Here is a 12,014-nt window from a genome sequence, read left to right as displayed (position 1 = left end):
TTCTACTCAAGTGCAGCAGTGAGTGAAGCCTTTCCTTACAGGAGGGAGCGTGATGCCGTTCAGGTAGGACCCTGGGCAGCACCTGCTGTTTCTAGACTGCTGGTGGCCTCGGCAAAAGCCAGAGCTTTACAGAGGCCATGTCAGAGGTACATCGGGTCTCAATCTTTTCCACAATTACAGTTTGCCTTGTAGGGTGTTCTTTTCAAGAAGGAAGAAAAAGAGGTTTAAAGAAAAGACAAAAATCTAGGTGTTCTCATCAAACAGCACTTTAGCTTCCCTCTATCCTGTTCTTTAGGTATAAAGGACCTGCTGGTATCCTTACACACTCCTCTTGGTTATTTCCTTGGCTTTAGTTAGGAAACATTGTATATGTGATATATTAAAAATAAGTATTCAAAGCTGCCATTCCTAAATGCTTATTCTATCCTTAAAATCATTATATGCTTCATCTTCCTCACTCAGCAGACCATGATGTCTACCTAATTTCAAGAATCAGAATCCACATATGGTTAGTTTCAAACAGTCTCCTTTTAGAGCTACAAAGTAAGCCTGCTTAATGACTGTAATCACTTTCACGTGCACAGCCCACTGCCAGGCACCTGCTGAAACAGAATGATGTAAGACACAGTGAAGGGCCTTCATGTGAACATGAGGAGTGGACAGCTTCTGCCATACTTTTATATAATTGTTTATATGATCCACATATAAAAATAAGTAAAGCTGGGTTTTTTTTGTTTTGGGGGTTTTTTTTTGCAACCTTCCAGATGCGGGAACTGAAGATCTGAGAGACTGAGCATCTCAGGGTCCCCCCAACCCCCCGCCGGGGCCGCGCTCCTGTGCTGGGCCCACTCCCCTGCACGTTCTGGCCGCCGGGGTGGTGCGTGTGAACGCCCCACTTCCCCAACTCTGTTCAAAGCTAAGCTGAAAATAAAAAGGTCACATAGGGAAAATAGGTTTACCAGCCGAGTGCTCTTTTCTTTGAATTTAGCAAATGCTAAGTCCCCTCCTAAATTGCCAAGTTTAAACTCAACATTTTCTAAATGTTGCATAAAATGCATTTGGCTTCCTTTAAAAAGCAAGGGGAAAAAAGGGTCAGTGTGCTCCTGCTTACCAGCCTGCCACACAGCTCAGAGCCCAAGACACATTACAAAAGCAGCTCTCACATCCCTTGGCCTGCTCTCCTCCCTGTCTGAGTAAGACTCTAAACATTTCTAGAACATCCTTCTTGAAAAGAACTACCTGAAACATCAACACAACCATCGCAGAAAGGAATGGTGAAAGAATAGTATCCTCCCATCTCTTGCTGCATTTATTTACTTATAGAGCTTGTTTACATATAAGACACGATGACTCGTCCTTACAATGCCTCTGTGGGTTTGACAGGGCCCATCTCCTCACCTTTTAAGAGGTTAGGAAACTGAGGCTCTCAGAGGAGGGTCCGACACTCCCAAGGCTACACAGCTGGTGAGTCATGGCTCCGTTCAGATGCTAAACACAGAGTGTTTCTACTGCCCACCCAGCCTCCCAGGGCAGAATGTCCCATCCTCTCACATAAAAGGTAACAGCAGCATCCTGGATCCTGAGTGAGGTGATCTTAGGGTGCTTTCAATGGGCAGCACAACCTTTCTTCTCACCTGCAAAACTGGGAGGTCTGGCTGTATGATCTTTTGCTTAAGTCCAGCCCTGATGCAGAGCATTAAATAAACTTATTCCATGGAGTGAACGCTTAACCCTTTTGCGTTTAGTCATCACAGCTGTGAGGGAGGTAGCACATGCCATCAGTGAAATCAGGCACTTCTAGATTCCCTGGCCTACAAATCTGGTAATGCCAGTGCATTGAAAAGTCATATTTGGGAACACATTGGCCTCTGCAAGCTGCTCAAATGTCACAGAAGGAGCATAAGGCTTACAACTCAAGAGGCTCTTCCATGGACCTCAGCCATCAGACCTTTGGGTGAAATACAGGTGCTCTGCACAATGCCTCACAGAGTTGAAATCCTTTGTTTTTAGATAATACATGAATAGCTCATCATCCATAATAAATACCTCAAATGTGTTTTCCTTTCTCCTAGAGAGAGCAGAGGTTGAATGTAAAGGAAGGCTGAGACTATGTAGGGGCTTGCCACTCTATTTGAGCCAGAGAGGCCAAAAACTAGAAGAAATAGGGTACATCATTTCTAACTTTCAAACTGAGATTGGGAAAAAAAAACACATAGATAAAAAGATCAAAGTATGTTCATCTTTCCCATTTTAAATCAAAACCTTTTTGTGGGTTGGCCAGCCAAAATATACTCTAAGAACTTATACTCAACAATTCAACATATAGGGAGAGATGCCTACCTGAGATATGAAATGCCACCCACCCCTAGACATGTGTCCCTCTATTAACACAGAGGCACTACTGTGCAATCCATGTCTTCATCTCTAGCTGAGGAAGCCTCATTTCCAGGATGCTCCCAGCACCCCTTCTGTACAACTTGCATCTGTTACTATACACTGGCCACACTCGTATCACACTCATATCAAACCTCACGTGGGTACTAGGTCAATGTTTCTCCAACTATCTGTGGAGAGGAAGCTGTTTTGCTTTGTGGTTAATTTTTTTTTTTACCAATGTTCAACCTACTACAATAAAAATAAATTACCAGAATCATAATTTTAAAAATGGAAAATAACAAGTGCTGGCAAGAGAAATTGGAACCATCATACACCATGGTAAAAATGGTGCAGCCGCTACGGAAGACAGCTGGGCACTTCCTCAAAAAGTTAAACACAGAATTACATATGACTCAGCAGTTCAACTTCTAGGTATATGCCTAGAAGAACTGAAAACAGATATTCAAACAAAGACTTATTCACGATTATTTATAGCAGTGCTACTCACAATAGTCAAAAGGCAAGCAACGCAAATGGCCATGAACTGATGAACAGATAAACAAAATGTGTTATCTATACAATGAAGTATTATTCAGCCATAAAAAGGGATGAAGTACCGACATATGCTACACCTTGTACCTTGAAAATATTATATGCTCAGTGAAAAAAGCCAGTCACAAAAGGGCACATATTATATGATTCCATTTACACAAAACATCCAGAATAGACAAATCCATCAAGACAGAAAGCAGATCAGTGGTTACCAGGGGCTGGAGGAAGGGACAATGGGGAGTGACTGCTTAATGGATATGGGGTTTCCTTCTGGGGTGAACAAAATGCCTTGAAACTAGACAGAGGTTAATGGGTGCCCAATATCATAATGTACTGAATGCCACTGATTTTTATACTTTAAAATGATAACCAGTTCATTTCCGTGTCAGGCGAAGGTTACTTCAATAAAAAAAAACCTACTAGAAAAATAAAAGACAAAAAATACAAGCCCCAATTTTTTACTAGACTCCATAGACATAAAATTGCTCTGTCAAGCTGCTACAGTTTGGGTTAATTTTAATTCCTTTATTTACCTCCTTTTAGACCAGAAACAAAGCCATCCACAGACCCTTGGCAGTCTGTGGCCCCCACTCTGGGGACCACTGCCTTAAGACCCCATTCCATCGTGGGACACTACCATTGTCCCTAACAAGTGTGCCCCCACGCACACCTTGCACCAGAGAGCTTTCCTTCTATTGGATTACACCCTTCAGCGCACAGGCCTATCATAACAAATCCCTTCCTTGAACCTCCCTCTTCTAGTTAGTGCTCCTTTTTACTGCTCCCACCCCTTTCCGGCAAAGCTCCCCGCAGCACTGCCCTTACTCACAGCCTCAGGGCTTCTCTCCCAGGAGCTCCTGAGGGACAGTCAGGTTTTGGTTCTCACTTCCCCACCAAAGTGCTACTCGACAAGGACATTGATCTTCTCTACCTTGCAGCAGCCAATCGTCAATTCCAGTCCTTGTTTCATTTGACTGACCAGCATTTAGACTCTTCACCAAAGTGCATTCTGTAGTTGGCTTCCAAGATATCATTTACTCTTAGTTTTTCTCCTGCCTCATAGGCTGCTCCGTCTTACTCTCTCCTTTGCTGGTCCTCTTCATCTCCCAGAGGTCTAAACACCGGAGGACCCCAGGGCTCAATCCTTGGTGCTGCTTCTGCGTCTACACTCATTTCTCCAGGGGACTCTCATCATATAGACTTCAAATAACATCTACGCACTGAACTACTGAGATCTTATTTCAATCTTCATACATACAATAACCATCTGACAATCCATTTGAATGACTCATGAACGTCTCAAACTAAATATGCGCAAAATTAAACTAACTCCTACGAACCTGTTTTATTCCCATGATCTTCTTTACCTAAATAAATGGGAACTCAAGTTTTCTACTCGGTCAGGTTAAAAATTAGGGAGTGATTCTTCACTCTTTCCTTCATGGCCCATCCCAAATCCATCAGCAAATCCTTTTGGACCTATCTTCAAACTATATCTAGAATTCAACTGCTTGTCAGCATACCATACTCCCTCCCTAAGCCACTGTCATATTTTGCAAGAATTACTGCAGTAGCCTTTTAACTGGTCGCCTGCTTCTACGTCGCATCCCTACAGTCTATTCTTAAACAGTAGACAGAGTGAGGTTTAAAAACCACAGGCAGACGGGTCACTTCTTTGCTGGAAACTCTCCAGCAGCTTCCCAGTTCACCTGAAATAAAAGCCAATGTGCCTGCAATGGTTGACAAGTCCTACCTGGCCAGGCCCCGCCATCTCTCTGATCTACCTCCTAATACTTTCCAGGATACAAGAGGAGAATGACTCATAGTCTTTTTACAAAGAAAAACATTGAATAGTAGCAACACGGCAAAAGGAAAACTTTTCCTGTAATACTTTTCCTCTCTACGTTCTATTTTCATGTTGCAATATTTAGGAAAACCTTAAACTTGGACTCATTTCTTGAGATGGTAAAGAGAGGTTATGGCTGTATAAAAAAGACAATGAAGAAAAATGGACTTAGTGGGCAAATTTATATTTAAGTAATACTTTAAAAGAAGCATTAAACCTACTAGAAAGTAACTTAGTAGTTTCTAAGTAGTTTTTCAAATTACTTAGAAAGTTCCCACTTAGAATAATTTATATACTATTTACAAATCATTACACCTTATTTATTAACAAACCAAAGGACCACAACTCAAACTTGACGGAATTGACACATGTGACTGGTTCTCAGCCAGCCTTTGTCACGTTAAATAAATATACTGGTGTCCCCATCCCCACTCACGGCCCCCCACCACTAGCCTTAGCCCCATTAAGGGCCTTATTTGCTCCCACGAAGCTCCCTGCACTTGTGTCAATGCTGATGATAAAACCAAGGATCCAGTGCCCCAACAGAGGACATCTGGGGTGTCCTTGTGGACGCCCAGACATGACTTTCTCTTTCTTCTTCCCCTCCCACCAGCTCTATAAAAATCCCATATAATGTAGAGCCCATGACACCATATATTTGGAATTCATAAAACCGTATTTCTTTTAAAAATTCGCTGAGACCTGGATTTTCAATTAATTCATAATCTCTTTCCCCGTGACAGTTCTAAAATAGGTCTACTGAGATTTCACTGCAATTCTTCCTACCAACTGCCTCATGTCTGAAGCTAGCGAGTTAGAGGAGTCCTGGGAGGTTAAACCACACTTTCAAATAAACATAGCACCAGGAAAGTTTTGAGAAATTCTAGGTGTGATTTGCTCAGTCTTTCCCTATGAACGCTGGTGTAGCCAGGCTTTTCTTTCTTGGCCTGTAACCTCTTTACTCTGAGTCTCTTCCTTTTCTGCCATAAATTCAAATGCCTACTGCTCCTCTCCAAATCATTCTTCTCTGCTCTAATAAATTTCCTCTTATCTTTTTGTCATATTGCCTTCTTTTGAATTTACACCTTTATCTCAAGAATGCAAGTGCTTCTAAAAACATTCCATTATTCCTGGAGAAAGAAGCTCAGGCAATTTCTTCCTGAAAATAGGTTTCCCTGCTAATTTTCTGAATGAATAAATGTTTCTTTAAAGGTTTCACGCCTAAATTGTTCACTGGCTCCATAAGACAATCAGGATTCTGACTTTTCAGGATTATGTTTCCTTACAGAACAAGCATACTTAAAAATAATACCTAAATCATTTGTTCACGCATTCATCACTCAATCAGTAAATAACAAATAAAAGGCACCAGAGCAGATAAAAAGGCATATGAGATGTGTTCTCTATACTTAAGGAGCTTACAATCTAGATAAATATATATATAATCAAAGGAAGTATGAAAGACCATATGGGCATACATTATGTAGCATGAATAATTATAATAAGAGCTGTGTTTGTCCATGCCAACAAAATAAGATTATTAATAAAAATCAAAGTACAATCAACAATGTGTACTTCAGTCTCTCTACAGTTCACACTGATCACTTCCCTCAACTATATATTCCATGTTAATGGAATCCTTTTATTTTACTTTAATATGATAAAGTGTTAACTTCCCCAGCCTTTTTAGACCTTCATTGTTCTAAATTTGTAAATCAAAGTATGGTTCTGATTCTCATTCTCTAAGCACTTGCTTTACAAAGAAACGAGTTCTCTATAGAGTCAAGTTATTGAAAAAACAAACTTCTTTTATTTAGTCCAAGGTAAGTTCTAGTAGTAAGTTTCTCTACCAAGTCATTCACTATTACCCTGATTTCTACTTACCGCCTCAACTGTATGCTTCTCACTTTCCTAGATCAAAAGATGATGCTTAAATATAAAGACCTTAAAAACGGGTCCTGGAAACACAGCAGCCATAAAAGACATCCATCACCACAGTGTAAATGTTGGGGAGAAGGTTAAAATTGAAGTTGAGCAATTGTGTATTTCAAAGTGCTTTGGTTCATTAAACAGTCATTTTTTACTTTAAAGCCATTTTATCAAAGTTATTTGCATTGCTACTGCATAAACTCTGAGATCTATTGTGTTCAAAAATGTTTTATTATGTTATTTTATTTCTTCCTCCAAAAGATAAATACACCTTCAATTTTAAAATGAAAAAGTTTTGGGAAATGAGTATTCGATATATGGAAATTCACTTCAAAAATATCAGGACTTGGAATCACATTTAAAGTGCCTATGTATTTCATATTGACTTCCAGAAAACACATTTTTAGCTTCTGAGGGAGTCTCTTATCTTATTCTTGTCACTCCAGGTACACAGAAAAGAGAAATATAATATTAAGAATATAGCAAAGCAAAATCATTCCATAAGAAAATACGTTAAAGCGTTCTATATTAGAGTCACAGAGCAATGAACTTTCCAGCGGCTGCTAGCGGGTAGGCCCTTGGGAAGCAGAGGCCCAGTGCTAGACGCTTATCCTCTCTCCCCCTCCAGTCCAGCCTATGTAACCAGACACCTACCACTCGCTTTGGCGTCCGAGTAAGCAGGGCCGTCCTCAAAAGTGAAAATCTGGGGCACGCCCTGGCCCAGGTAGGAGGGAGGCGGGTAGTAGGAATGCATCCTGTACTGAGAACTCATGGCATGGCGGTTGTCCGAGGTTTTCATCTGCTTAAGAGAAGAGAAAAAATTTTTAATGAGACCAAAGCTGCATTTTACAATCATTCAAAAATTGCTTAGTTCTTTAAATTAAGAGAACAGCCTGTTAGCTGGAAGTATCCTCAACCATGAATACGCCCTCCATTACACTGGCCCTGCAGATACTAGAAGTGTGCATTCTGAGGTGCTTTTTCTATGTTGGGGTTCCTGCTATACAACACCCCTAAAATTCCACCTCATTATATCATGTCCAATTAACAAGTACTGAAGAGAACAAGGCAGGAAAAATGAGAGAGCATGGTTTAGGAGCCAACACAACGAACTGTGACACTGACTAGCTTGTTTGACCAGCAGCCAGTCAACGAACCTCCTCATGCTTCCTCACAGGTAAAACTGGCATCTTCCCTTAAGTTAACTTAGAGTGTTCATAAAGAGAAAGTTTTTCAAAAACAACAGGACAATAGTGTGAAGGCACACCGTTGTCATGAGCATGATGCTGTGCTGGATATTGTCACTCAGCATCCATCCGCGCCGCTCCCTGCCTACCCCCGGCCTTCTGTGCTTTTCCCCATAATAAGGTATCTGTTTTGCAGACTCTCCTGAATCACCAGGCTCCTGAAGGTGATTAGGATTCTGCTAACAAGACATGGAGTGAGATGTGGAAGACGGAAGGGAAGGCAGAAGGGACCATATGCTGTCCCTCCAGCAGCAGAGGGCAGCTGACACTTGGCATTCATACATTTTTTTCTGTCAATCCAACCTTGCCTTTGGGACCATGGGACAGCTTCTATGGAAGGAGCAGCTCACACAGCTTCTTGGCCTCTCATCCAAAGCTAAGGAGACAGGTCCTGCAGGCTTAGAAGAGCACCCCACTTCCACTTTCCCGGTGCTTCCCGGCCACTTCTATGAACATGCAGAATTGTTCTGCTTCCTGTACATACCCTGGTATAGGCACTAAACATCTAGACTTCAATTATTTATACTGCTTTAAAATACTAACTGTAGATGGTATTAATTTTATCAAAAAAGGAAGTCAATCTAAGGGAATGATCAAGATAAACCAATTCTGTTCAAGAATTAAGGAATGATTTTGAAATCATGTTTTTCAATAAAGTCTCTGGAAAGCTACTTGATTAAAAAAAAAAAAAAGTACTAACTTCACAAACCCTGGCAGGATAAAATTAAGTTCTGAGCTTCCTCCAGATTTCTATGGACATCCAAAATTTGGACAATTCCTCAAGTAATATAGGCCGAAGTTTACTTTCAATATTACAGCATTGCTTGGTGGAAAGGCCTAAGTCCTTGATTTTCCTTCCATGTGCTAATTTGAGTAGCTCAAGATGTTCATTTTTGCCCCTTCTAACTGCTCCACAGCATAAATGTATGCTTGATGAGTGGATTATTTCTTCTTGAAGAAGGAAAAATGACACCATTCCACTTAATTATTACCTTTCAAGTGAAGTGTATCTGGCAAGTTCCTTTAATCCTTTCTTGTTTATTTTGCTGAAGCATAAAAAATGGTATCTCTTCCTGTTCAATCATCCAATTTTCATTTTCTACCATCATATAAATCTTTACTAAATAAGTGGGCATGCAAGCAACGCTTGGAAATAGCCATAGGGGGAAAACTGGCTGCTTTTACCATCTGAGCCCAAGTCAGAAGAACCATTAAGGAGCTGGGAAACCGTTAAAGAGGAAACCTACCGTCCTCTCACTGACCCAGTTATCAGTTAGACGGGCTTCCCGCTGCTCTCTTGATATGTATACAAATAGCCTGGGGATCCTGAGAAAAAGCAGATTCTGATTCTGTAAGTCTGGGCTGGGGCCTCAGAGTCTAACTCACTCCCTGGAGATGCTGATTCTGCTGGCTCAAAACCTCATCGTGGTGACAAGGTACTAATAGGGGTGTCCAACCTGTGGCCAGCAAGCCGCATGTGTCAGAATAGCTATGAATGCGGCCCAACACAAAACTGTAAATTTACTTAAAACATTATGAGATTTTTTGTGTGTGTGATTATGTATCACAATGCCTTAAATGTGTGGCCCAAGACAACTCTTCTTCCAGTGTGACCCAGACACACCAAAAGGTTGGACGCCCTTGAATGATCCTTTCTCTCATACTTAGTGCCATCAGGGGCCCACGATCAATGAACGACCTTCTAAAAACCTCTTCTGACCAACTATTTACAACCATCAACTTCCCATTTGGACTAAGAGAAGGTAGAAACAATGCTATTTTAAATTTTAAATTAGTTTTCTTTTTATACATGAGATTCCTCAGAACTAAGAGACTTTTTCCCAGGGGTCTGCCACCATCTGGAATTGCTGCAGCAGTAATAACCAACTCAAACACTTTCTGCATGAGAGAAACTTTTCTGCCTCTAGAGGCCTTTCCTCAAGTCGGTAACACAAGTAATGGACATTAATTAGAAGACAAGTGCCGACTGCTAATCACAAAGTGTTCTAACAGAAACAATGGCGCCTCCCCATCTGGGTGCTGTGTTGGTCACGTCTCCCTCCCGTGTGACAAGACCTTCCAGTCAGTTCTTCAAAAAAAATGCTTTTCAATTTTCTCCAGGTGCAAAAAAATTAAAAGGATTTGAGCCTACAGACTGCAAAATCCTGGATTCTTTCCTTTTACTATCAGCTTTGTATAAAGCCTCTTTTCAAAATGTTTAAAAAATGTTCACTGAATTTAGAGCCAGGGTCGGCAAACTTTTCTGGTAAATAGTAAATATATTAGGTTCTGCAAACCACGGGTCTCCAGTCAGTACATGAATGGGTGTGGCTGTGTTACAGTAACTTCACTTACAAGAATGTGCTCTGGTTCTCAACCTTCACTCCCTCTAGAATAGGGGGACGGGACCAGCACTGAGGTCTGGGCTCCATGCCTAGAGCATTTGACCTCACTGATCTGGGATTCTGTCTGGGCCCTGGGTTATTCCAAAGCTCTGCAGGTAATCCTAACTGAAACCAAGACCGAGAACCAGTTAGCATTACCTGTAACTAGTGTTACCTATGTATTTCCCACACCCCAAGAAGTATGAAATCCCAACATCCCCAGTATTACCATAACTAAAAAACGCAAAAGATTAACTCTGATAAACAGACTGGCTAACTGCTGCCAATACCAACATGTATATTATTTGAAGAGATTCAGATAAACTGGGGTTTTTTCCTTTTCCTTTAATTAAAGCTTACTGGAAAATAAACACAATATCAAATCTATGCATGTTTACTTCCCCCCTTAATAACTTTTCTGTTTTTTTAGAAAGCATCAGATAACATGAATTATTTGGAAATAGGAATTGTGTTATTTAAACTCAAACATTTCCATTTCCCCAATGAATCCCCAAGATCACTGAGCTATAAAAAACTCCCAGCAAAAGAAGAAAAAGATACAAAGGGTCAGAGGTTGTCAAAATGTGAACTTACTGGGACCATCAATCACTTCAGCCACTTCCAACTGGAAGAGTAATGTACAAATAACCATTCATGTGACAACATGGGCATAAGAAAGCAGTATGATTCTGTGTGTATCTTAGCATATGTGTAAATTTCTGAAACACGAAGTTAAAACTGAATTGTGATTCACCCCAAAAGCCCGGAAAAAGGTGTGGCCAAATGCAATTTAAAACTCTAGGAACTTCTGGCCCAGATGGAGGCAAAGGTAGATACACTCTGCCTCCTTGCACAACCAAAACGAGGACAACAACAAATTTAAAAACAAAAAATAACCGGAATTGCCAGAAAATAGAACTGTATGGAATTCCAACCACCAAGGAGTCAAGGAAGAAATATTCATCCAGACCAGGAGGAGGGGTGGACACGGGCAGCGGGGGCCGAGAGGACGTGGAGGAAGGCAGCAGCAGGCGGACTGGGTGTGCGAGGTAGTGTCTGGCGGACTGGGCGGTCCCACATTCGAGTGCAGATAAACTGGAAGAAACAGCTGGGGAGCAAGACAGACCACGCAATCCAGGGTTCCAGTGCGGGAAAAGAAAGCCTCAAAACCCCTAGAGGAAAAAACCTGTGGGGGAAACGGCAATGGGAGAAACTCCCAGACTCACAGGAGAGTTTGCTGGAGAGACCCATAGGGTCCTTGAACGTACACAAACCCACTCACCTGGGAATCAGCACCAGAAGGGCCCAATGTGCTTGTGGGTAGCAGGGGAAGTGACTGAAAGCCAGCAGAGAGCCGAGACGGCAGCACTGTTCCCTCTCGGATCCCTTCCCCACATACAGCTCCACAACACAGGGGCCTGGGTTGCCTCGCCCTGGAGAATACCTAAGGCTCCACCCCTTCCAACATTACAAGTGCCCCAAGACAAAGAAATACGGCCCAAATGAAAGGACAGATCAAAGCTCCAAAAATAGAACTAAGTGATGAAGAGATAGCCAACCTATCAGATGAGAGTTCAAAACACTGGTAATCAAGATGCTCATGGAAATAGTTGAGTATGGTCACAAAATGGAGGAAAAAGTGAAGGCTATGCAAAGTGAAATAAAGAAAAAGATACAGGG

General features: G+C 41.5%; 1 protein-coding gene across 1 annotated transcript in view; it reads right to left on the bottom strand.

Moving 5' to 3' along the window:
- The window catches only part of DMRT1 (doublesex and mab-3 related transcription factor 1), a 97,913-nt gene that overhangs the window by 32,128 nt on the left and 53,771 nt on the right, over window positions 1–12,014 (bottom strand). The window contains exon 4 of the mRNA XM_054583271.1: window positions 7,358–7,502. Within this exon, the coding sequence (XP_054439246.1) occupies window positions 7,358–7,502 (145 nt within the window). The remainder of the gene's footprint in view (window positions 1–7,357; window positions 7,503–12,014) is intronic.

Source organism: Pteronotus mesoamericanus, unplaced genomic scaffold (genome assembly GCF_021234165.1).
Source record: "Pteronotus mesoamericanus isolate MK-2021 breed Mesoamerican mustached bat unplaced genomic scaffold, CSHL_Meso_final contig_73, whole genome shotgun sequence".
NCBI lineage: Eukaryota > Metazoa > Chordata > Mammalia > Chiroptera > Mormoopidae > Pteronotus > Pteronotus mesoamericanus.
The sequence above is the reverse complement of the archived record's forward strand: the minus strand, read 5'-3'. Positions and strand labels throughout refer to the sequence as shown.